Raw genomic sequence first — 27,946 nt, forward strand, 5'->3', positions numbered from 1 at the left:
AATGAATAATTCATTGTCTTTTTAAGATATCTTAATATCCTCTTAGCTGCAATCCAGTGTCTTTCACATGGTGCAGAATTGAATCTAGCCAACTGATTCACGCATGATGTACGAAATATCTGGTCTAGACCAATTACTAATATAACTCAAACTACCAATTAAAGATTGATAAATCACCTTATCAAACTCAGGGCTTTGTACATCAGTGTTGCTAAACTCCTGACTCATTGGAGTCTTAGCTGGCTTACAAAGCTCCATCTTGTAATCTTTTAGCAATTTGCTTATCTTATCTTCCTGAGATATCTTAAAACCTTTTCGTGTTTTCTTTATATTCAAACCGAGATACTTCTTTATCTCCCCTAATTGCTTGATCTTTATTCTCTTTCCTAATGATGCTATTATTTTATTTGCTTCATCATTAGTTTCAGTTATCAAAGCAATATCATCTGTGAATAGTAATAATAATGATACTTTCCCATTTGTCTCCCTCTTAAACAGACATGGATCGGCTAAACCAGCTTTAAATCCTATATTGTCTAGTTCCTTTACAATATACTGGTTCCATTCATAGCCTGATTGTTTAAGACCATAGAGACTTTTCTTTAACAACCAACAATCATTATTATCCTTATTTTCACTTTTAATACCAACAGGTTTTTTCATATAAATAATATGTTTTAATGGGGCGTGCAAGTAAGCAGTTTCCACATCTAGATGGTTAACTATATAGTTTTTACTAGCTGCCCACACTAAAGCTGCCCTCAAGGTTGCTGCCTTAAGACTAGGTGCAAACACCTCATCATAGTCATTAGCATTCTGCCTAAAACCTTGGGCTACTAACCTTGCCTTATGGATTAAATTACCATCTTTATCTGTTTTTACCTTAAATATCCATTTGCAGCCAATGGATTTCTTTCCTACAGGTAATTTGGCATTTTCATACACCTTCATATCTCTTAATGAATTCAGTTCCTTATTCATTGCTGCATACCATTTTTCTTTTTCCTTATTAGGATACTTTTTTTAATTTCTTCAACAGAATTTGGAACTTGATTAATCTGGCACACTGTGTTAGCCTGGTACCTATCAGGCGGTCTAGATACACGTGTAGTTCTTCTGGGAATTACAGGGCTTACAGGAGGACTTTGTTGAACTACTACCTGTTCATCTTCCTCATCCTGTTCAGCTATTGAATCTGTTTCTTCCTTTATGGGCACTATTTCATCCTGTATTTGTCTCTTTACTTTATTTTTAAAGTTACAGGGATAACTAATGGGATTTCTATAGGATTCAATAATTACATCTTTATTGGCATTCTGTTCTAATTTCTCCCATCCTTCATGTTCTAGAAATTGGGCACTAGCACTACATAACACTTTAGATTTGCCTTTCTCCCAAAATCTATATGCCCTATGGTTTGCCTGATAACCAACGAAGAAAAATCTTTTAGCTCTATGTTGCCCTTTTTTTCTGAGTTGTGCAGGAATATGCACCCATGCTGGTGCACCAAATGTGTGCAGGTAACTTAGATCAGGTTTCCTGCCATGCCATCTGGTGAATGGTATTTCACCTGTTGTTGTATTAACAACGTTGTTCAATATGTTATTAGCACACATTGTAGCCTCCCCCCACAAAGAATCAGGTAACCCAGAATCATTTAACATTGTTCTAACCATTGCCTGTAGTGTTTGGCCTCTTCTTTCAATAAAAGCGTTATGTTCTGGCCTGTATGGAGCAGACTTCTTATGCTCTATTCCAGCTACCTTAAGTCTGTTCTGGAATTTGTTATTAATAAATTCCGTGCCATTATCTGTCACCAGGGTTATCAGTTGACGTTTAGACTTTCTTTCAGCAAACCTAAGCCAATTGAAAAAATGTTGATATGTTTCAGTTTTGCTTTTCATTAAATAGCAAAACCCATATCTTGAATAATGGTCCATAATGCTCAGTATATATCTAGCACCCCCCATACTGGGTTTCTTTGGACCTATTATGTCTGCAAATACTACTTCTAAAGGTTCTTTTGTTTTGAAACCATTTAGCCTATTTGCAGGCAATACTTTGCTCTTATCTTCACAGCAAACATTACAACGCAAATATTTATCACAAGGTTTTAACCTTATTCCTTCAGATAACTCAACTGTACGTTTTAGCATTTTAAAATTTACATGCCCCAAACGCCTATGCAATAAATGGATACATTCTTCATGAGGTTTTATATTATTAAATACAGTCTGAGCCTCGCCTTTCTTACTATTATCTAAGACATATAATGTTCCATTTAAAGCTGCAGTTACCCTTTTGTTATCTTTTTCAATTATGCAATTATTATCCTTAAAAGTAATTACATAACCTAATTTATCTAATACCCTTACTGAAAGCAAATTAAACTTTAGTTGCGGTACATACAACATTTTTATATCCTGGTTTATGTACGGACAACGTGCAAAACCTTGACCTTTCGCTTTCAGGTTCCAGCCGTTTGCAAGAGATATATGTTGAGAACTTGTAGACATTTTTATAAATTTTGTCTTATCTCTTGTGATGCAGTGGGATGCGCCACTGTCAACCACCCATAAATTATTCTTCACATCAGAGTTGCTTAACGTGGCTAGTTCAAATACTTTCTTTGGCTTTTTACATTCTGGCTTTTTCTCTTTTTGCAGAATCTTGCCAAATGTCCTCTGCCTCCACAATTAAAACACTTTTTAATTGTGTATGCTGTCGAAGATAAATTCTCTTCTTCCAGGTGCTGTACTTTGCTTTGCTGGTTTCTTTCAAACCTTGAAGATAATTTCTCTTCTTTCTTATCTTCTCTCAGCTCATCACGCTCACGCCTTCTTCTGGCTTCTTCTAGTAGCCTGCCTGTAATCTCGGTTAATGAGAGGCTTTCTTTTGGCAATACTTCTAACGAAGTCACATAGTCATCATAGCTTTGATCTAATGAAGATAATATTATGTAGACTTGTTGCAGTTCATTAAATATAAGCTCTTTTTCTTGCAAATCTTGAAAAATGCTCTTCATACAGTTTAAATGAACTAACATATCTCCATTCCTCTGAAGATGCGTTCGAAAAAGCTTACGTGTAAGATTTATATGTGCTCCTACACTGTCCCGAACATAAATCTTCCTGAGGTTCTCCCAGCAGTTTGCAGCATTTTCTTCTCCACGAATATGGACAAGCTGCTGATCACAGAGAGTCAGTCCTATGATGCATAAAGCCTGCTCATTCTTCAGTTTAAAGTCTTGTAACTTTTCTTTATCATCATCATTAGCAGGATCCCATCTACTCACATCTGGTGGGTTTACTATAATGTCCCACAATCCTTCTCTGCGTAGAAGTAAACTACATTTCATTGACCATGAAACATAGTTTGTTCCATCCAGCCTGGATATCATGGACAGTTGTGACAAATTTACTTGTGCCATTACTCTTCAGATATTTTGACTATTTTAAACTAATTAAAACAGTTTGTTTTTACAGTAATGTGCAACTCACACCAACTCTCTCTGCTATATCCTGGTTAGTTAAACTATGCTGCTGGGCCCATAACCAATGTTAGGGTTTGAGGATTAACCCCTAGCAGAGTATTGCAGCAGTAGTCAAGCCAGGAAGCCAAAACGAGAGTGGAAGGGCCCCAGAGTATACACACACTGAACACAAACACTGTTTGTAGTTTAAATAGTTTTTAATCCAGTTAGAGTTTAAGCATTGTCATTCAGTCCATTAAGTCATTCACAGTATTTCCATCCAGTAAGACTCACTAGTATAGTCCAAGTTAAGAGTCCTTGCAATATCTTTATCAGCCGATAAAGATATCTTCTCCTCCTCCGGTTTCACTCTCCAGAGAAACAAACGCTGGATATTCAGCAAACAGTAGCAAACAATAACAGTTCAGTCACAGCACTCACAGTCAGTAATCACAGTTAGTCGCAGCAGCTCACATACAGACAGCACTCAGTTACAGTAAGAGACAGTAGGCTTTCCAGCTTCTAATGCTTCCTTATATTGTAACTTCTAACCGCACCCTTAATCGGCTAATTGCCTGCTGCATTGTGCTTAAAGTGATAAGCACTTAAACCATGATATCTAAGTTTTATATATTTATTCACCCAAACCATATTTGGTATCAATGTTATACCTAACAATTAGCCTTGTTTTCTTTCTTTATTGCTCTATATGCCTTTGGCCTAGTGTGAATATTTCTGCTCTTGCTTGCTTGTTTCATGTAAAAGTCAAGGAATCTAGTACTACAGCTTAATTGCAAAACCATTTTCCCCATGGAATGTGACCTGACTCGTCCCTCAAGAGATGCATCTTCTTTTGTACATCAGTTGGACCATATGTCTCCATAAGCAGCAACATTTTCAAGGATACTGATTTACTTGTTCTTCCCGTTAGAAGTGCGATGCAGGATCAAACAGTTTGAATAGTAATAATTTTGTTTGACATTCATACTCCTCAAAGGCTAAATGGCCACTTTTCTAGATACAGGGATGTCTATATTTCTTTGAACCCCCATCTGTACTCCTTATCAGTTGTAAAACAATCCTTTGTCAAATGTCACTGCAGTGTACATGTTAAGGCCATTTTCAATCACTATAACCATATATAAAATTCAACTGATAAATCTCTGGTGATTTTGCTTTTAGTAACCGGAGACCATTGTCTTACTGTAACTTCCTAGTGTTAGAAGTTAGCACTTACCCCTCTCCTAGGAAATTGAAATATTTTAGGATATATTCCAAAGGCAGAATATTTCCCCTAAAAGAGAATTAGAAACTCAGAGAGGCAGAAACTCAGCCCCCACTACCTTTGCTAATGGACCATTAAGATCCTGGCCAGTCTTTTCCACATAACAAAGATCTACCTCCTTCAGGCAGAGCCATAATAGGAATTGCCCAAAGCCCCTTCTTTGCATCACCCAGCAAGTTTCAACCAAACTTAGCACACAAACAACCTACAAAGCTAGCTATGACCTCTGACCGCAACCAATCAGGATATTCCTCCTGTGTCCCAGGAAGTTCAAAGCCCAGAGAGGGCATAAAACCCAGGGACTCTCAGCATCTCTTCCCCTTTTTCTTTGCCCCAGAGCTCCAAGGCATGTGATCCTGACCACCATTAAACCATCTTTCCAAACAGCCTCCATGTTTCCAGTCTCTTTCTTCCCCATTTGAAACTGAACCCAGAAGGATATTTCTTCCCAACATTAGCTTTCCTAACATTATTGTTAAATACTGTCTGTTGGTGTCTTAACTACCTCCCCCCAAGATAACAAACTATGATTGCAGAACTTTCTCGGTACACATCCATCCATAAAGTATTGTCCTACCTGTGGTCCTTGTTCCTCAGGCTTGTATTTCGGTGTCACTCCCCATGTAGCTTTATTGGGTGATCAAAAAGATGTACATCACAATTAAACAATGAACAGCTTCTAAGAACAGGCTTAGAGATCTTTTGAAAATGTGTATGTTGAAATTAACTTACTGACCTATTTATATTTAAATATTTTAAAATTATTATTTATCTAAAATTGTGTACACACATTCACATAGACATGTATATAATCTTCTAAAGAATATGTCTAAAAGCATAACAATGGTTGAACTAATTTTTAATGCTATCTTTTTCTATTCCTATCTTTTTTCCCCTTCGATTCTGCTACAAACACTAAAGGTTTATAATGTGGAACCTACAGGAATCAGTTCGTGACGTCTGTAGATTTTGGCTAAATTTGGTTTCAATTAAAAATAAGAAAAATAAAAAGAAACATAGGAAACACAGTTGATTCATTCAAGGTTTGCCAATTAGGAAAATTTGCTTCATGTTATCTAACAAAGATCTTGATTACTAAGCTATAAATTGTAAATATATTCGCAGGTCTATACAAATGCATTTGAAATTTTCAGTTATCTTGGTAATTTATCAGCATAGTTTCAAACCATAGAGCAAAATACACTTGCTAGGAAATATGGTAGCAAACTGCATGTACAAACCGATTTTTGACCTAGAAAATAGTTCCAAAGATTATAATATACTGAATTTGATTGTGCAAAGTCAACCTATCATCTGTTTCAAGAATGACATTGAGGAAATGATTACGTTAAAATAATTACCATCTTGAGTGTTAATTGTCCTTGGATCCAGCTTTGCTGCCTCTGTACAACGGCCCTATAAACTCACAGAGAAGGTTTATTATTTGTTTGTTTCTTTCTCTTTAACCTTTATTCTTTTTTTATTAGCTAAAATACAAATTTAATAGTTTGGGCATGGTTTTAAGAAGTCTCATTAACTTCAGCGGAAATACGGTAGGCATGTGTTTAAAATATACTGGACTAAAAACACAGAATTGGAATAGTGTAATTACCTTGGTTATTTTCCATAATGTGAGGATGTCTGTTTATTATGAATTCCAACGTTACAGGTCTCAACAGTTTCATTTTTCTACCAAACCAAATCACCGCACCATTTATGTTCTTGGTTTTCTAGTTGACTACCTAATCTTGTTAATTTGAATATTTATGATTTTATTCTAAGCCGCCAAGAATTACTTTTGATAGTGGGATGGGAAGCATATAAATTTAATAAATAAAATAAATAATCTATGCCTTCAGCCTCTTCCAATTAGCTGAAATATAATGCCAATCTTCCAATCCAAAGCTGCATCCTATACAAGTTGGGTTAATATCCAATTTCTCATTGTAATAAAAGAATTTCTATGAAGCATCTTCCAATGTTTTAGAATAGTATCTCTTTAGATAATCTGCAACAACCTATTTTTTAAATTTACATTTTAACCATATCTATTTCCTTCTTTCCAGGCATTTTTCTGCTTATTGTACATCTTGACTCAGGCTAAATATTTCGTCTTGAAATTAAACAAAGGGACACAAGCACCAATAGAAGTAAATTTGTTATGACACTGCTTCCAAGATGGGGCATGAGCAGATACTAGACTCAACATTAAATTTTTTCCCACGTCATTGTAGTTGTGCTTTTAAGGTTGTAGCAACGTTTTGGCAGAATCTCATCTGCCATCATCAGGCTTCTGTATTGATACAATACAATACATGACCACGAACACGAAGCCAAACAGCAGGATCACAGCTCACCAGCTCAAATCCCCCAGCAACTAAGACTAACCTGAGCACAACCAAGCCCCCACCTGAACAGAACACACCCCCAGCCAATCAGAACACAGCCAAGCCCCCACCCAATCAAGTCACACCCCCACTAGCAGTTAAAAGGAAGAAGCAGCTGCAAGCTCACATTACTCTGAGAAGCACAAAGCTGAAGACACAAGCCTGAAGATGATGAATGAGATTTCGTCGAAACGTCACCTAGATACTTCCAATTTCATGCGGGAGAAAACCCGAATAACCAAAGATCGATCGATCTATCTATCTATCTATCTATCTATCTATCTATCTATCTATCTATCTATACACACACACACACACACACACACACACACTGTGAAAGAATCTTAATATAATTATAAATATATACAGTATATAACAGTGACATAATTGATTGGTGCTGTGACAGAAAAACCCTCTCATATAGCAATATATATCGCTTCACAGTGCTTTACAACCTTCTCTAAGCAGTTTACTGAGTCAGCCTATTGCCCCCAACAATCTGGCTCCCCATTTTACTGACCTCAGAAAGATGGAAGGCTGAGTCAACCTTGAGCTGGTCAGAATCGAACTCCTGGCAGTGGGAATGCAGAGTTAGCAACACTGCATTCTAACCACTGTGCCACTACGGCTCATATATTATTAGAATCACAGTATTGAAAATTCTAACTCACATCCTAATCCATGTAGTTGTTATACTAATGAAGCTGAATCATGTTTCACATGATTATGAATTATGTCTCACATTAGGACTACTTCTATCTGTATCGAATTATCCATCTTTTTAAAGTGCCATGCTGTGGTGGTGGTGGGGAATTGTTACATGGCTACTTTTTTATTTAAGTTTTATCTCTTAGTTTTGCATCCCATCTTTTTTTTTTTTTTTTTCAGGAGCTCAGTGGGCTTCATACAAGAATACATTTTCATTTTATTCCCTGAACAAAATTGCCTGATAGGTTAGGTGAGCTCCAAAATCTCCAAGGAATTTCTCTGGCCGAAAGTGAATCTGGTTTCGTTTCCCCAGACTTCATCCAACGCCTTAAGCACTACACCGAAAGTTTCTTTCAGAGTTTTTAAAAATGTATTCTCATTTTAGATCACTCCAACTTTGGCAGCTTTAAGATATATGGACTTCCATTCCCCAGCCAGCAGCTTAAAGTATCCAAGGTCGATAAACTGCTGTAGTGAATATTAATTTTAGGAAATAAAGTGATACATTAATAACACTGTTGTGTTTTCTTTTATAAGATACTTACTGATTTTACAATAACAATGAAGTAAGAATTCAGGCTGTCCATTATAACAGTTGTCCCTGCTCTATAAATACAGAGGAAAAACAGACGATTAGAGCTTACTCAGTAAGTAGGCATTTACTCAAAAGCATCATTAACTCATGCCATGGTCTGAAAGTATTTGAAATATGCTAAAAACAATGTTGAATTTCAATTGCTGTTTTATTTATATTTTATACTGATATTTCTATTTTAATGCTGACTATTATTCACTGTCTTTTTCTTAGAAATCTTTATGGTAAACCACAATGAGATCTTTCCATAGGAAAGGATATGATATACATTCCTCCAATAAATTACAACCATATTTTGCTTAAGAATGGTAGGTATTTCAACCATTTTAGAGGTTTGCCATTAGTACTGACTATAACAGCTACTCTATCCAAAATCTGCATAATACATAATTGGTTTGTTTCTTCAATCTCCTGAATTGTATGGGGTTGTTTTTTTTTAATCTGAACTGTGATGACCCAGAGTGGGATACAAAACAAACACAGTGACAGAAAACAGGTGAAGCCCCTTTTATTCCTTCACTTTGCTTCCAAGCTCCGAATATTCTTGACGGAAGACAAAAAACTCCCGCACAAACAGTTACAAGAAGGAGGAAAAAAGCAACACAAACCAGGCAAGATAAGGGCTTGAAGACGTCCACAGATAACACACACTGGGAAGGACTCCAAACTCAGAGAGGAACTGTAAACTAGAGATATTTCCATGCTTTGTTTCCAGCACTCGCTAGTATGCAGGTTTATCCTCGTATCCAGTTGTCACAGCTGCAGCCCATGAAGAGAATCAAGGCCCTCTCCTCCCGAGTAGACCTTGTCTCTCCCTTATCCTCTCCTCCCTTCGTGCCCTAGGATGGAGTGGGGTTGGGCCTGGGTCCTCCTCTGACTGCTCAGTTGGCCTCTGCCCTTCCCCAGCCTCCTCCACAACTTCCGGAGCCACACTTCCACTCCCTGTTCCTCCTCTCCCTCACAGTCAGTCTCCACCAGGGGCATGACATGAACTTTTTCAAATTCAAAAAAATTCCCCCTAGAGTTTTTACTCTTAATGAAATGGAGGTAACAATGGCAGTCTCCCACTCCATAACCTACTGCATACACTTAACCTCCCATATAGAGAGAGCAGCCTGGTGGCCTAATTGTGAAGACCTTGCCTCCCACTCAGAGGGTTGAGAGTTCAATCCTAGGTAGGGGCAGATTCCTTCTCCCTCCTAGGGAACAGAAATATCTCTGCTGCAAACTCCACATGGTGTCAGGAAGCGCATCTGGCCAGTAAACACTTAGCTCCATCCAATTACCCCAACTCTAGGTAGTAAAAAAGGAGTCTTTATGGAGGGTTAATGAGAGGGTTAGAAATAGGGTTTCTACTTTCCTTTGCACTGGGAATATTTTCAGAGGATTTGCAATGACTAAACTGGACATGACTGGGCTGATGCCAATGGAGGCATCAAACACACCATCAGTTTAGAGTTGTCATGCAAGAAATAAACTCGCAGTCTTTTAACCTCTAGCCTGCGTCGACTTCTGGCACCTAACAGGGCTAGAGTTTAAACACATGCAAAACTAAATACAAGTAAAAGCCATTGAATTTAATATATAAATTTGTGCTTAAGTTCAGCAAAAATACTTGCTGAACTTTGCACACCATCTTTTTTTTCCCCTGTCAATCTCCTTTATCGCCTTGCCTCATCTCTATTCAATTTTGTCTTCTGAATTTCCCTTTCCTGCAGTGTAGCTACCCTTCTTCCTCACTCCTGCTCCTGGAATATGATCTCTGGCCTGCAGGTACACACACATCGTTTGGTTTAGCTAGAATTGACAAGGTAAGGAAGCTTCCCATTGGAGATTTTTCCAAGTCTATAAGGTTTTTTTTCCCTCTTTAATATTTTCCTTTTTAGAGTAGGAGGAAAATACAGTAACTTGCCTAGTACAAGACTGTGGGCCTGATGAATAATACATATTTGTATCAATTATTTTTTTAGCTCGGCTTATGTAAGTTTCCTGGTAAAATCCCACTGCTGGGGAGAAATCCACTTAGGGTTGGGGTTCAGTCTCCACAAATTTGGACAGCAAAATGGACATTGCCAACGAATGAATGTTTGTACCTGTAGAAAATCTGCCATTTATTACTAATTGTTCTATCAGGATACATGTTATTAATAACAACCTGTATGATTTCTGTAGAGAACAATGAGTGATAAAATCTATTTTTTCTGATGGCCAAGTAGAAAACAGTGAAAGTTTCCTGCAGAAAAACAAGGCAAATATATATTAGAATTGCTAATGAAATATTTGTTCCAAAACTGAAATATGTAAAACAAACCTACATTTGGTAGCAAGAAGCGTTGATGACTCTCTAGTTCAGTGATGGTGAACCTTTTTGTTGTGGTGTGCCAAAAGCGCGTGGGCGTGCAGGCCAGCACCCACAATGCAATGTGCCCTGCCCCCCCCCCCCGCGCCTCCCAGATGATTTTTTTTGCCCATTTGAGGCTGTTTTTGCCCTCCCAGGGGCTCAAGGGAAGCCACTGCAGCCTTTGGAGGCCGAAAAACGGGCCCGTTTCAGCATTTCCGGTATTTCCGGAAGGCCCATTTTTTGGCCTCCCAAGGCTGCAGAGGCTTCCTTCGAGCCCCCGGGAAGGCGAAAAAGGCCTCAAACAGGCCAAAAAGTCAGCTGAGAGGTGTGCACATGTGCAGCGCAGTGCAGGTAAGTTTGGCTGGGGCTCACGTGCCCGCACAAGTGGCTCTGCATGTGGCACACCTGCCATAGGTTCACCATCACGGCTCTAGTTATTCTAATCTTAGTTCTTGGTGAGATCACTCACTCCTCTGAGAGTGTCTTGCTTCAGGATACTTTTTGATCTAATCTGAATTTTTAGTTGGGCTGAGGCCTACAGTGCTTTAACCATCCGAGGTTGTCTCACTGCATCTTAGCTATTATCAATGGATTATACGACTCAATGTAATTAATTTTAAATAACAAGATAATACTATACATTGACATCTGCTGGTTAAGAATGTACATTGATATGGTGATAAATGCAGAATTATAGGAAGATGATGTTCTGACCAAGGCTTCCTGAGATCGTCATTAAGCACATGCTTAGTGCAAACAACTCTTGTTTTATTTCAATGCTGGGAATTATGTTCAATGAGTCCCAAATTGTCCCTCGAGAAGCACCCACCTTTCTCTCCTTTGAATTGCTGCCAACAACTAAAGGGCCAAATGAACTGAAAAAAAAAAACCCCAACCAAAGTATAAAGTCCACACAGAGCTTCAAGGCTTAATCCAAATAGGCGAATGACTTTGCTTCCTGCAAAGATTTCTCTACCTTTGCACCTCCTTTATATCTTAGGGGAGGGGCAATCACCTCCCAGCCTTATTCCCGAGTCGCCCCTTTTGTCTCAGCTGCTCTTGCCTTCTAGCAGCTCTGCGCACACACGCACTGGGAACAGGCCTCCCTTGTTCCTCTGCCTTCCTGCTATCAGACTCTGGAGGCTCTGGAGTCAGCACCCCTCCCAGATGGTCCTGGCCCCACCTCTGCATCGGACGCAGGACCCTCATCCGAGTCCTCCCCAGTCTCCCTGACTGGTCTCCGTTCTTCCCCACTGTCCGATTTAGCTGCCGTCTGCACAGGCTGCCGGTGAACCACAACAGATGAAGAGTAAGTATCACAAATTATTGGGTTAAATGCTTGGCTACCACATTTTTCCAATAGGTCTTCGTTAGTATTTCAGAAATATGTAGGGGTCTCTATACACTAAGCCTTCATCAAATCAAGACAACTATATTGTATATTATCTCCAATAAACACTACTAAATACTCATCTTCTGCAACATGTCTGACTGGCCATTGTAGGCAGGGGTGGGATTCAAAAATTTTAACAACTGGTTCTGTGGGTGTGGCTTAGTTGGTGGGCGTGGCTTGGTGGTCATGTGACTGGGTGGACATGGCTTGGTGGTCATGTTATTAGCTGGGCGTGGCCAACTCAATATCACTTACATCAAGGCACGCATCTCCTCGCCTGGCCTCTCATGACTGTGGGGATGCTGCAACAGTCATAAGTGTGAAAAATGGTCATAAGTCACTTTTTTCAGTGCCATTGTAATTTTGAATGGTCACTCCACACAAGCAAAGTTCCAGCAAAGGAGGGGGAAAAAATTCCAGAGAAGTTCCTGAGACAGGAAGTCTAGTCCTGCCAAGAATGTAATAAGGGTTAACGGAGAGGCAGTTTCTGTAAGCAACACCAGAATGTTTCCTTCCTGACTTCCTTACAGGATTAGGTCTGTAATTTCTTCTAACAACCGGTTCTCCGAACTGCTTAGAATGTTAACAACTGGTTCTAGCGAATAGGTGCGAACTGGTAGAATCCCACCCCTGACTGTAGGTCTCTTAAATTTCATCCAACATGGTTTATAAATTCTCATACTTAATCCAAGGCAATGTGCTCATTTTATCATCTAATTTATGCAAAACATGTCTATTTCAAGTGTGGGCTGAGTTTCTGTGAACCTGATTCGTTATGGGGTGGGGATCAGCAATGGGAGGTAGTAAGGAAGGGAAAAGTTGGACTTAGTGATTTTGGCACGCAATGGTCAATTCCAGCTATGCATTACTGCGATACACTTGATTTCTAATAAAATGATACCTTTCTCAACAAATGGAACCAAGGATCATTTCTATTTAGAGGTGTTGGAAGTTAAAACCCACCCCTCTCCTAGGAAAATGAAATCTTTTAGGGTATACTAAAAAAGCAGAATATTTCCCCTAAAAAGAAAAGTAGAAACTCAAAAAGGCTGAAACTCAGCCCCGCCCCCCACCTTTGCTAATGGACCATTCCTCTGGCCTGGGCCAGTCTATTTTACATAACAAAGATCTACTCCAGGTAGAGCTATAATGGGAATTGCCCCAAAGCCCTTTCATTACATCATCATCCAGCAAGGCTCAACCAAGCCTGGGACTTAGGACAGCCTACTGAGTTGCCCCTGCATGGCCCCATGGGAGTCTGACAACCAATCAGAATACAAGCTCAAATTCAAATTCCAACAGAGGGTATAAAACAATTGCACTCTCAGCATATCAGCCCTTCTTTTCCTTCACCCAACATCTTGAAGCATGTGATTGTCCTTTTCACTCTGGAGCTCCAAGCCATGTGGTCCTCCTGTCCACCATTAAACCATCTTTCCAAACAGCCTCCATGTTTCCAGGGTCTTTTTCCCCACTTGGAACTGAACCCAGAAGGATATTTCTTCCAACAGTGGTTTAAACGCTGGCAGGTCTGATGCAAAAATTCTAGACAATGAATGATTATAAAATATGTTTCTGTTCATGGCAGAAAAAAAGATTAGTACAAGATTTTCACAAAATTACTGAGTTTGGAGGGCTTTAAGGTTATGGAAAGCAGCCCTTTACTCAACTGTAAGCGTTATCTAATTTAACTTAATAGTTTGTAGAATCTTTTATTAGCTGTGGAGTTAACCCTGCACTATGAATATTATGTGGCTTGTATGTATGCTAAGAGTTTATGAACTGGAGAGTTTATACATTGGAGACATTGTTATCTAATCTCACTTGGAAAATGAAGAATTCTATTCTTTACTAGCTGTTAGAAAGCATTTTGTTTTTTAATGTTCAATCAGAATTTGTTTTCCAGTAACTTTAGATCTCTGAATTATTTAGATCCTTTGAGTCTAGTCTTTCCTCTTCTAGATAAACATGATTTTATAAAGTGGTATCTAATGCCCTCTAGCGGACAGACGTGTAACGAAGAAAACAATGAGGCCTCAGAGAGAGAGAGAAAATGAACATTAAATTCCTGAAAGTTTTCTGTTTTTAAGAAGCTGTGAGGCTTTGGATAGGATAAAATAGAATAAAACTGAATTTCAGCAAGAGAGAGTAATGGTATACACAGAATCTGGCTGGTTCTCCGTTGCCCCCAAGTTCTCAAATGTAATTAAACTGCCGTAAAAGGAAAAATATTTCCAATTTTTCAGTTAGCATTTGATCTTGTAGACCTTCTGAGAAGGTGGGGACAGCAATGGGATCCTGCCTGTTCCACTACTGGTTCTGTGATCGCGCATGTGTGCACATGCGCACTACCTAACACCCATGCGCAGCTTTCCACAAACCAGCTGAGGCCTCCAGCGCCAATCATCTGAGAGGACAATCTCAATTTCAATTTCTCAATCTCAGCTGATCCTCGGAGCCTTTTTTTTTTTTTTTTTTACTACTGGTTTGGGTGAACCGGTGTGAACTGGTAGCATACCACCACTGGGTGGAGGTCAGGGCTGGCAAAGGTTTTATCCACTTGTGGTTGACCCCATCAGTTTGGTGGGCCTTCTTAGAAGAGGAAAGTTGTGTGAGAATGCTTGTTACTTCAACACTGGACTGCACATGCTTTACTTGGGGCTCTCATTAAAAAATTCTGGGAAACTTCAGGAGATGCAAAATGCAGCAGCCCATCATGGTGATATATGAGAACAAATACAGTAGCGCTACAGTATATTTTTGGGCACTGTATACTGCTTACCCATCTGTACCTGGATATAATTCAAGGTACTGGTCGTTATTTATGGCTTAGTTCCGGGTTACTTATAAGACTAGAGTTAGGTCCTACACAGAAAACCTTCCTATCTCAATTAACTCAAAAAGAAATGCTTTGGGCATTCCCTCCTTTTTCAAACCTCATGCTGTCCTCTGAAATCTATACAGACATTGTATTTCCTACCTTTCCAAAAAAATCAAGACCTGTCTCTTTAAAACAGCATTATAATTCACACTCTGGAATGTATCTAACCTTCGTAGCTGCCTTTGTTTTGCTTTATTTTTTACATTATTGTTGTGTTCTTTATGTATCTTAAGAAAATTAGACAATACAGACAAATCCCAATTTACAACAGCTCGTTTAGTGATCATTCAAAGTTACAATGGCACTGAAAAAAGTGACCTATGAATTTTTTTTTTACCGTATCCCCATGGTCACGTGATCAAAATTCAGACATTTGGCAACCGACTCATATTTATGACAGTTGCAGTGTCCTGAGGTCGTATGATCACCTTTTGCGACCTTCTGGCAAGCAAAGTCAAACAGGGAAATGAGATTCATTCACTTAACCGTTATAATTATCATAATTGTTTATAATAATTATCCCTTATTATAAATTTATGGTTTAGCCTACAGCCCTGGTAGTTTTCCATGTAAATTATAACCAGGCCAGACTGTGCTTAAGTTTTTGAAATCAGTGATCTACTAAACTTGAAATACCGATTTATGGTTTGTTGTCAGAAAACACACTATGTGTGCCAAAACCGCTGCACCATAGAGAATATTTTAAATTACTGAACCTGGATATGGTTTGCCAATTGCACAGAGGCAGATAGGACAGCACTCCAGAGGGTTAACGTCATTGCCCAGGGGATCATTGGTTGCCCTCTCGGCGATTTGGAAGAGCTTTATAGCTCCCGCTACCTTAAGGAAGTTCAAAACGTTCTCAAAGATCCATCTCATCCTGGGCACCTTTTTTTTTTAAACTATTACCATCTGGCAGACGGTACAGGATAATAAAAACAAGGACAAAGAGGCTGAAAAACAGCTTCTATCCCAGGGCAGTATCTCTGTTGAATTCTACTATATATAGTGCAGTGTTGGTGCGGTGTCAGAGGTTTTCGGTTCAATGTGTGGAGTGTGAAGGGTGTGTGTTCGTGCTTATTTTCATAGTCATAATGTACACTGGAGATGGTGTTTGATTTTGTTGTACGAGGTGCAATGACAATAAAGTAAAGTAAACTAAACTAAAAAAAGGCCCAGGTTCAATTTCTAGCATCTCCAGAAATACCCTGAAAAAAAAATCAGTCTAAAATCTTGGGAGAGTTGCTGCTGATTAGTATTGATAATACAGCTCAATATTTTGGGCCAATGGCCTGATCTGTTTCACTTCGACAGAATTGTGGCAGATATTGTGGAATGGGCAGATTGTGGGGTGTAATCTGTGAACAATAAAAGGTTGTATTTAGTAACAATGATCGAATAAGGAATGTTCTGACCCAAACCTGGTTCCAAGAGAGTAAACACAAGACAAAGGTAACAGCACAACCTTTTCCTGTTTCATTTACGAATCCTGTTTCTTCCCAGATAAAAGGCTGCTTCCGACTAATTAGCTCCGACAAGAAAGAGCCTTGCCAAGTTTTTTGCAAGGCTGCCAAGAACAACAGATAAAGTTCCTAAACAATAAATCAGAGAGTCTCCAAATACCAACTCAGATATTCTAACGTCCACCAGTCTCGAGTGTAAAACTTCTTTGCTTTCTGCAAAGAACTGCAGTTTCTCAGCTGGCTTTTATCTTCTCAGGGAGGGGCCATTACTTTCCAGTCTTACTCCCAAGTCTCCCGTGCTGCTGCAGCTGCTCTTCCCTTTGAGCAGCCCTGAGCACATGCGCACTGGGCACAGGCTCCTCGGGAACCTCTTCATCACTGCTGCCAGCCTCCACAATCCCTGAAGGCAGAATTCCACTCCCTGATGGTCCTGGCCCCATCCCTGCATCACACGCAGGTCCCTCATCCAAGTCCTCGCTCTCTGAGACCTCAGCTGTCTGCACCTGCTGCCGGCGAACCACAACATGGAAATCACTCTCCACTAGCTACCGTCTTCCTGACATTCCCTCTGCCCCCGCCTATCTCTGATGAAAATTACAGCTTGGCCATCTTTGTATTTCACAGGTATACCAGCCTAAATGAAGTGGAAAGCTTCTAATATATTGTGTTCATTAATATGTGGAACTATGTGAAGAACTTTGGATACCAGACTTATAAAGTATGTATCTTTAGTAAACATTTGAATAAGAATGATCTCATTATGCATTTGTCAGTGCCGCTATTAGATGTAAGGATATTTGAGATACCTTACAGCTAAATGCATATATTAATTATGGGCTTTAACCCTTGAAGCAAAAATAACCCAAGATATGTATGAAATATTAAACAGATCTGAAGAGCAATGTCTGTTCTGCAAAAGAGCTTTAAGTTTGACATGGTGTTGCAAACATCCAAGGGCAGAATGACTGATCACTCCTAGGTGAAGCCAAAGATCTGTTTTCCTTTTTGAAATCACTTAACACCTATTATGTTTAGAACAGATGCACAGAATCCAATTTTATCTCTTTTAATTTTTTTTCTGTTAATACATTGCTCTTTTCTCCAGGAAAGACTGGGAGCGGAAATTATTTTAATAAAATTGGCAGTAAACAATCTCTACAATTCACAAGCAAACTAACAGAGACGCTTCATGCCAGCGGTCTCAAAACTCGCGGCCTGTGGGCCGGATGCATCACATGCTGGCCCCGCCCGGTTTAGCAAAGAGGGGGAAATGTCCCAATACGTCACATGACGCTGCTGTGACGCCGCGAGTTTGACACCCCTGCTGCATGCAGTTCAGGTAATACTCATTTAGCGACTGCCATGTTTAGTGACCCCTTGCATTAGAATGGTGATGAAAAAGTAACTTTGTAAACAATCCTTGTGTTTATTGACCCTTGCAGGACTATAAAGCAAAGGAAAGCTGGAGTACGATCATAAGCACAGTTGTGGTTGCACTTATTGTTAGAGTAGAGTAGAGTAGGGTGGGGAGGGGAGGATAGAGTAGATAGGGAATGGAATGAGAATAGAATAGAATAGAATAGAATAGAATAGAATAGAATAGAATAGAATAGAATAGAATATAGAGTAGAGTAAAGTAGAGTAGAGTAGAGAATGGAATGAAAATAGACTAGAATAGAATAGAGAAAAAGAATGGGAATAGAATAGAATAGAATAGAATAGAATAGAATAGAATAGAATAGAATAGAATAGAATAGAATAGAATGTAGAGTAGGGAATGGAATGAAAATAGACTAAAATACAGTAGAATAGAATAGAGAAAAAGAATGGGAATAAAATAGAATAGAATAGAAAGTAATGTAGAGTAGGGAATGGAATGAAAATAGACTAAAATAGAATGGAATAGAGAAAAAGAATGGGACTAGAATAGAACAGAATATAGAGTAGAGTAGAGTAGAGTAGAGTAGAGTAGAGTAGAGTAGAGTAGAGAATGGAATGAGAATAGACTAAAATAGAACAGAATAGAGAAAAAGAATGGGAATAGAATAGAATAGAATAGAATAGCATAGAAAGTAGAGTAGAGTAGGGAATGGAATGAAAGACTAAAATAGAATAGAATAGAGAAAAAGAATGGGAATAGAATAGAATAGAATAGAATAGAATAGAATAGAATAGAATAGAATATAGAGTAGAGTAAAGTAGAGTAGAGTAGAGTAGAGAATGGAATGAGAATAGACTAAAACAGAACAGAATAGAGAAAAAGAATGGAATGAATAGAATAGAATAGCATAGAAAGTAGAATAGGGAATGGAATGAAAGACTAAAATAGAATAGAGAAAAAGAATGGGAATAGAATAGAATTTTGAAAGACTAGAATAGAATAGAAGAAATAGAATAGAAGAAACCTTGGAAGTCATCTAGTCCTGCTCAAGCAGGAGAACAAAGTGATCACTTGGCTTAACTACTGAATCGCTGGTCTCAACTGTAGTTTGTTAAGTTAGGACTTTGTTTATCGGAACGGTAACATTTTCTTTCCATCTGCACTCCCCTATCCAGTTGCCAAATTTTTACCACCTGGTATTATTTGATCTTATTATTCAACCAGCATTTCTCAGGGAGCGGGTCTGAATTTCCAGAACATAAGACAGGGATTGTGGGTACTTTCCTAAGAGTCTTCTCTGTAAAGAGAATCCATGCACAAAGCACACTAAATGCAATCAGTGTAAACATCCCAGTGCCTGGTATAAATCCTAAGGATCTTTTTCAGTGGAGGGTAAGGTTACAAGTACCATCTTTCCTTTAAGAAGGACAATTACATGGGGCCGGAGGTTTCTATCCAGCCATTGGCATGATGCTTACTCCACAGGAGGAGTGAAAAGTAAAGAGGGTGATTGTTATTTCCCTACAGTGCCCAAAATAACCATCAGCCTTGCCTGTGTTTTTTGCAAGCTGTATAATTTAAAGGACAGTTTAAGAAAAGGCGGTTTATGGCAAGGAAGACATTTTCAGTTTTTTCCCCTTGATTTTGCTGAGTCTGTCTTCCAAATACAACCCAAATGTCAGAAATTGTACTAAGCTAAAGCAAGCTTATGCTTCCTATTCAGAGGTGAGTATTCAGCCGGTTCTGACCAGTTCTGGAGAATCGATAGCGGAAATTTTGAGTAGTTCAGAGAACCGGCAAATCCCACCTCTGACTGGCCCAGCCCCCATCTATTCTCCACCTCCCGAGTCCCAGCTGATCGGCTGGGTCTTCTTTGGTTGCCCTGCACAGGGGAATGGAGCTGGAAAGCAGGTTAGTGGGGTGGGGAGGGAAAAGGGATTTTGCAGTTAACTTCCCCTGCCACGCCCACCAAGCCACGCCCACCAAAGCCCACAGAACAGGTAGTAAATTTTTTTGAATCCCACCACTGTTCCTATTATTACATGGTTCAGTTTTTTATTGTCTCTCCTTTATTTTCAATGATTCTTATTTTATATTTCTACATTCTGAGACTGATATATTATTACATAGGATCTAAACTACCTGAAATTAAGATTTGTGCCCACCCAATGCACCTGTTCTGTTCATAAGACTCACAGAATGCAAAGGGATTTACTGCAATCTAGCCTGAATGCTTAATCTCAAAGATTTTGTCAAACAATGAAGTTGCTTTTATAAGTCTGTGGCTGTTCACCTCTTATCTAAAGCACACATTAAAAAAAAAAAAGCGGTTACCTTAAGAAGCAGCAAGTTGCGTGGTATTGTTCATACCTTATGTTGGCAAGAGCACATTCAAAAACCTGTTAAATGAAGAAGAAACAACAAGTCCATTTATAACCGTCTATTTTGTGCTTCAAAATCGTCCTCTTCACCATGGCATAGATTGTGGTTGCCAACTCTTTCTTCCATTTGTCATGATAGCTATGTGTGAATCCTACCACCCAGAGGTGGCATTCAGCAGGTTCTGACCAGTTTTGGAGAACCGGTAGCGGAAATTTTGAGTGGTTTGAAGAACCAGCAAATCCCACCTCTGACTGGCCCCACCCCCATCTATTCTCTGCCTCCCGAGTCCCAGCTGATCGGCTGGGTCTTCTTTTGTTGTCCTGCACAGGAGAACAGAGCTGGAAAGCAGGTTAGTGGGGTGGGAGGGAATGGGGATTTGGAAACAACTGCGGAAAGAATATTTCCACCTCTTATCAATTTCTGCCACAATGCCTCGCCTTGAACAGGGAGAATCTGCTCCACTCTTTAAAGTGCATGTCACAACTTTTATCATGGAAAAAACATAAATATTTAAAGTTAATGACTGATGCTGGCAGTATTATCAGCCTGATGACTCATCCTTTTGTATCTTCGTTTATTATATATTCAGCTACCAAAGCTAGAATGTATTAAAAATGTAAGAGAAATTTTAAACTATTAACACTTTCATTCTCTATTTATTTATTTCAACACAGGCCATGTTGCAAAGTGTGATTTATTTATTTTTCTTTCATAAGTCTTTTTCACCTGCTTAATGTGGTTGTTTCTTCTGAGAATTAAACACTTAAAATACCTTAAATCACACGATTTCCTCACATTCCAGAGCCTGAATCAAAAACCAAAAACAGCAGTAATAATGGTTTGAGAGCAATTGATCTGAAACCATTATTACTGCTGTTTTTGAAGCACCAATCTATATATATAAAAGCGAAATAGCACTCGTGCATCTTCACAAAATCTCCAGAACCATAAAGCCTACAAACTTGAAATTTGGCACCTATGTTCCTCGTGGCTTCTAGGTACTCACTAAGAAATGATTTTGCCCAACACCCTTTCAGAACACAAGCCCTTTCATTGCACCACCCCAGAGCAGTCCAAATTTCACCTGGGAGCTCAGATAAACAATAAGCCAGATTAGCTCAGACAAGCACCTAGGATTTGCATGTTCTGTTTTGCCTATAGAGCCCGCTATGACCCCTACATGACCCCATAGGAATCTGACAACAGCCAATAGAATATTAAAGGACATGTTCTTGCACAGGAACAATTAGGCCTGAAACCATTATTACTGCTGTTTTTGAAGCACCAATCTATATACATAAAAGTGAAATACCACTCGTGCATCATCACAAAATCTCCAGAACCGTAAAGCCTACAAACTTCAAATTTGGCACCTATGTTCCTCTTGGCTTCTAGGTGCTCACTAAGAAAGGATTTTTCGAAATGACCTTCAAGAGCAGGAAGCTCAAATACAAAGCCCAGGAAAGGTATAAACCCCACCCCCACTCTCAACTCCATTTTGTCAGCAGTCCAGAACCACCAACCCTGGTGCTGTTGCTTCATCAATAAATGGACCCCCTCTTTCCAATCAGCCTCCAGCCTCCATTTTATTTCCAATGCCTTCCTCCTGGCTTGGAACTGAACCAGATGGATATTTCTTCCTACAGTTGGTCTGATGTTAATCAAATGTTAATCTATGATCATCTGGGTGTTGGTTGCTGGTGGGGAGGTGTTTTGGTCTTTTTGATCCTTTTTTGGCTTGTGGATTGTCTCTGTTGTACCTTATGTAGATGTTGTTCATGCCTATATGTTTCTAGTGATGGCCAATTTGTCAGAAATGCCAGAGTTCCAGGAATTTCCCACCGTTTTTGGGACTTGGCTTGGCCTAGGATGGTCAGAGAGTCAACGACGTGACAATAGGTGAGGATGAAATCATAGTCTCATTTGATGTCACAGCCCTTTTCACGTCTATAGATCCAGAATTAGCCAAAGAATTTAGGACAATATTGCTCCACAGGACACACATACTTAACCAAATGCACAAAGATTGAAACACCCAGGATCATGAATCTTATCCACCTCCTGCCTAACCACTTACTTTCAATTTGATGGACAAACTTATCAACAAATCAACATACAACTGCATGAAACATCTGGCTATCTCCTGATTATTAGTCAAAAAAAGCACATCAGCGAAAATGAATATGAAGAGCCTTTCAAAGTTTATCTCAGAGCTTCCAGGCTGTTATTCTCACAAGAAAATTCTTCCATAAATGCTGAGGTTGAATGATAAATATATTTGTGTTGTTTTTAGGAGATTATTAAAGCATTAAAGCGTAATGTTCTTTCGCCATTCCCATTTGCACTTCTGCACAACATTCTCTAATGAGAATCATTATAGAAATATATGAACAATATGGCAAGCTAATGGATTATAAATGTACCCATGTGCAAAAGAGAAACCATCAACTTTCACTTCTAGTATATTAAAATGCATTTTGGATCTAGACCAGAATAGAATTAAAGACTAGAGGAAGAAAATCCAACTCTTATTTTCTCTGAATGAGCTTTTTCAATGTCTTATTACAACATAACACACATAAAAACATATTACAGTATTACACAGATCTATAATTTAGACCAGAGGAATATTTTTATTGCCATGTCAAGAAATCTTTACTATACAGACAGCTCAATATAACTTCTGCAAAAGTGTTGTTTAATTAAATTGAATCTGCAAATTCTTCCCTAATGTGTCAACAATCTAGGCCATAACTGCTAAATAAAAACACATTAGCGATATAAAAGCTTTGTGGATTACTGTAACAGAATACAGTATAACATTTGCAAGCTGGTTATGCAATGAAGTAAATTGTCATTTTCACTGTTATTTTAAAATCTGTCCTTCAAAAATTGATGAAATAGTTTCTAAATTATTCCAGTTCAGATCTTCGTGTTGGTAGGAATGACAGAAATAAAGTCTATGTTGATTCTGCTACGCAACAAAGTACAAATGAAAAAGAAATCAAGGAAGCTTGATTTCCCTATCATATGATTTACCATGTTAACATAACTGTAAAACAAGATATTATAAAATCTACAAATATAGCTAATGAATTTGAAATATATTTTTATTACAGCAGTTAATCTTAAACTTATAACACTGAGAGGAAAAACATGAATTGCTAAAGATTAGAGTGTTGACAGAAATGTAAAATACCACAAGTATCTTTTCTATCTTATAACTAAAATCTCGTAGGATTCTCTTCTTTAGCCTTGCTGTTCAAGGACAATTGTGACTGATAATTCATTCACCTGTAACAGGTACTGCTGTTATAGTTATGAATATTCATACAGGAGGAAAATGTTCATGTGATGATAGTGTTACGGGGAATGTCCATTATTGCCTGGAACATGTCAAGTGTACAAGGCACTTACCAACATAGCTTAAATTTATGCCGTACCACCTTATGTTTAACACCTGTTGAGGTTAGCCGGCAGCAGGTGTGGACAGCTGAGGAGAGCGAGGACTCAGATGAGGGGCCAGGACCATCAGGGAGTGGACTGCTGCCTTCAGAGATTGTGGGGGCTGGCAGCAGCAATGAGGAGGTTCCCGAGGAGCCTGTGCCAAGTGAACGTGTGTGAAGGGTTGCTCACAGGAAAGAGCAGCTACAACAGCACGGGCAACTCGGGAGTAAGGCTGCAAGGTAATGGCCCCTCCTTCAAGAAGATAAAAGCCAGCTGTGAAACAAACGTTCTTTGCAGAAGGCAAAGACATTTTGAAGCTCCAGCCTCGTGGACATTCCAGTATCCTGAGTTTGTATTTGAAGATTCTTATATTGCAAATTATTTCTTGTCTGTTATCTTTTGGCAGTCTCGCACAGTTTGGCAAGGCTTGTGCTTATCACAGCTAATTATTTTGCAGAAGCATTAAAAGTTTTCTGTACCCTTTGGATTGTGTTTGATTTGTTGGAAAAGAGTGTGAGTCAGAACCACAACTTGGACTCAAGAGGCGCCCACTTGATTCTTTGAATGTGGACACTTTGAACACAGAAAACCTAAAGACTAAAATAAAAGGGCAAGTCTTCAATAGGCACCATCAACAAGGCAGATGCTTCTTCCACAGGACTGCCGTGAAAGCACAAATGAGGACACTGTTTTAAATAATTAATTAATGTAATTAATATCACACATTCTGCCTTTTCGCTTTGGGTGTTTATAGAGTTAGCTTCCTTCAAAGACAGATGTATCAGTTACCAGAGTGAGGGAGGCTCTGGGAAATCAGTTGATGCTTAATCTGGACTCTGTCCCTTGGCGGGATACATATTCTGGAAATTTCCAAGGGGCCTGCCTGTGGGAATTTCATCCTATTTCTGAAAATGTTGGTGCATATTTCTTTTCCTTGCATTGTATCAACACAGTACTCCATCATAGCTCTGGTGATCTGGTGATCTCTTCTTCCCTGTCGATCTGATGAACCTTTATGTTGCACCTAGTTCTGAACGAAGAGACTGATATACAGTTTGTGCTGTTCAGACAGTATATAGTTGATTGAGAATTGGGAGCTGTCCCCTTAAGGGAATGCCTCATGGTAAATGTAGTTAATGCCTCATGGGAAATGTAGTTCATGTCATGTGATCACATCTGTAATCCTGATTGGTCACTGAATTGACCCTTGGTTGGGTTGGGGGAGTTTCCTTTATTCTTGCTTGGACCCCAGCATTGTGCTGGTGTCTTTCCCTTTGCTCCATCGTTATGGGATGAAGATAACTATATTTTCACACTATGAAGATGACTATGCAAAGATTAGACATTAGATGAATCTCAACGTAACTGTGAGTTATACCTTGAGGACGCCTATTACAATCCAATAAAGAAACTTTGTATGGAAGCCTTTGTAGAGCTTATCAAACTGTCTTTATATTCAGCCAGCAAGTTAAAGACTGAACACAGTTATCTATTTTGCTGTTCCGTTCAACTGCTGAAGGTGCAGCTGGTAGGTTAGCACTTCCTGCCATTTTAATGCTTTTCTTCCGCAGCAATTTAAAAAAAAAAAATCCATGTTGCTACAATTAGCATTATCACAAACAGAGTTAGTTTCCTTTCCTTCCCACATAATCCATCATCCAGTTAAACTGTTGCACGAAAAGGGTCTGCCAAAATTTATGCTTTAACTCAAGGGGTCTTCAAACTTGACAGCTTTAAGACTTGTGGACTTCAACTCCCAGAATTCCTCCTCTGGTCATGTTAGCTCAGGAATTCTGGGAGTTGAAGTCCCACAAGTCTTAAACTTGCCAAGTTTGAAGTCCCCTTGCTTTAACTCATGCATTCGACCTTACCCTGCTACAAAACAAACTTTTGTTGTTGCTGCTGCATCTCGGAAATAGATTAGACAAAAACAGAATTTAGCAAGTGATATTGTGTTCATCAATGTCACAGCTGGAACAGATCTCTCCAAGCAAATATTAACACTGCCAAAATTTAAAATATTTTGTAGGAAAAAGAAATCTATATTCCATACCTTTTTGTCAATCACAAGAAGTTCGGTATCAGATTTACAAATAACTGAAGCAGGACGTCTCATGTTTGTCAACAGACAGGTTTCCTTGAAAAACAAGAGTAGTTTTAGTCTACCTTTCTATACATTTACTAAGAAAAATGTACAAAAGTATACTAGTCGGTTATATCAAAATTACTCTTTTCATTCTGTATCCATTGTCTCTTCTTTGGAGAAGGTTGCTGAGATGGTGAGGCCAATAGCTGCACGGTACTATATAAATGAATTATTTAGATTCTTTTTGGTCTGGGTTCAAGCCAAGCCCCTTGGATGGGGCCAGAGGCGGCATTGGTCATTCTCCTGAAAGATTTATGTTGGGACTGAATGATGGGAATGTGTCCTCTTGGCAACTTTTTGTCCTGTCGGCCATGATATCTTATTGGTCTGCCTTAATGGGTTGGATGTGGTGGCTCAGTGGTTAAGATGCTGAGCTTGTTGGTCAGAAAGGTCGGCAGTTTGGCAGTTCGAATCCCTAGTGCCGCATAACGGAGTGAGCTCCCGTTACTGGTCCCAGCTTCTGTCAACCTAGCAGTTCGAAAGCATGTAAAAATGCAAGTAGAAAAATAGGGACCCCTTTGGTGGGAAGGTAACAGCGTTCCATGCACCTTTGGCGTTTACTTATGCCGGCCACATGACCACGGAGATGTCTTTGGACAGCGCAGGCTCTTCAGCTTTGTAATGGAGCTGAGCACCGCCCCCTAGAGCCCGAAACGACTAGCACGTATGTGCAAGGGGAACCTTCATCTTTATTTTACTGGGTTGGAAATCAGAGGTCTCATTCTGCTATGATTCCTTTCTCAGTGCGGGCATTCTTTTGTTCATGAAAACTATTTACACTGCCATAGAAATAGGATTACTTATTGGAGACATTTAAAAAACCTAGTAATCAATGGTTGTTCATACTTCCTTTATTCAAGTTTTAAATTATTCTTGACACATTTCTTCTTTATGTTTTTAACTCTCTACACTGAGAAGTGGCATCTGTACAAATTATTTTATTTTATAAAGAGGGAAATCGTTACCCCTATGAAATCTTCTTCTTCCAGTTCATACAATGTTTCAGGGGCAAAAATCCCATTTTCATCAGTTATCATAATTTTCAGTTTGCCAGACAACAATAAGTAACATTCAATTGCCTTATGTCCTTGTCTCATGATGACTGTTCCAGCTATGTACCTATAAGAACAATATTTTAGAAGTCATTTTCTAGAATATTTAGAATGCAACCAGCAACTGATTTTTAAAAAGGGATATCCTTGTATGGAGTATATGATAAATATTTAGGAATATGCAAATATTAATAATTATTTTTAAATATTTTAAATATTTGGCACTTTTATATCTTCTTTCTGTGATCATAGAACAATCCTATAAACTTGTTCTAAATATTATTTAGTTTCATTGGGTTTACTCAGTAGTTATTGAGTACTGTATATTTAGAAATATGGCCTGACAGAATAAAAATGTATGTTTCTTATCATCAAAGAACTGTCTACTTAATTCTACTGCTTCATGAAATTCAGTAATATGTTTAGAAGCAGACATTTTCAAGTCAGGCACTTGGAACAGTTGATGTGGATAGATATAATATTGAATAAATTTGCTTCATGATATTTTAGGTCAAAGCACAGAAATCAGGCCACTCATTAGGACACAAGATTTACTGGCAATATGAGCATGAATATCTATAAGAGAAAATCTCACCCTGTACATTTAAGTACTTCAAGTATTCATGTCAAGCCAACCTGAAGCCCTCACCCAGGTAAATGTTTTCTAAGCACAAAGTTGTAATATGAAAGTGCTACCAGCTTCATCTCTTTGGGAGGAACAATGGATGTGTGATATAATTAAATTACACTTAACTATTTTAAAAAAACCTTTATGTTTCTAGGCAGAAAATAAAGGCAAAGATCTGTATTTATAGTCAGAAAAAGACAATATGGAATTGTTCTTGCTGTCCCAAAATTCATTATTCATCACAAGCATACCTTCATTGTTGCTTCCTGCATGCAATCTGGAGAATTTTCTGCAGGTGATTTACTAATTTGCTTATAGAACCTTATCAAGTACATTTAGTCTCCTTGATTTTTAAAGGGCATTAAGTACACGTGTAAAAAGCTAG

At 38.8% G+C, this 27,946-nt stretch overlaps 1 protein-coding gene across 1 annotated transcript in view; it reads right to left on the reverse strand.

The window, feature by feature from the left end:
• Positions 1–27,946, reverse strand: part of LOC148130757 (cyclic nucleotide-binding domain-containing protein 2-like) — a 77,321-nt gene that overhangs the window by 30,419 nt on the left and 18,956 nt on the right. Inside the window, exons 5-11 of the mRNA XM_087963627.1 lie at positions 26,847–27,000; positions 25,789–25,872; positions 20,241–20,305; positions 10,603–10,680; positions 8,398–8,458; positions 6,119–6,173; positions 5,335–5,384 (exon numbers count right to left, since the gene is read on the reverse strand). Coding sequence (XP_087819753.1) covers positions 5,335–5,384; positions 6,119–6,173; positions 8,398–8,458; positions 10,603–10,680; positions 20,241–20,305; positions 25,789–25,872; positions 26,847–27,000 — 547 coding nt within the window. The remainder of the gene's footprint in view (positions 1–5,334; positions 5,385–6,118; positions 6,174–8,397; positions 8,459–10,602; positions 10,681–20,240; positions 20,306–25,788; positions 25,873–26,846; positions 27,001–27,946) is intronic.

The sequence above is a fragment of the Notechis scutatus genome, chromosome 4, assembly GCF_049901735.1.
Source record: "Notechis scutatus isolate UNSWTSFEM ecotype Mainland chromosome 4, rNotScu1.2, whole genome shotgun sequence".
NCBI lineage: Eukaryota > Metazoa > Chordata > Lepidosauria > Squamata > Elapidae > Notechis > Notechis scutatus.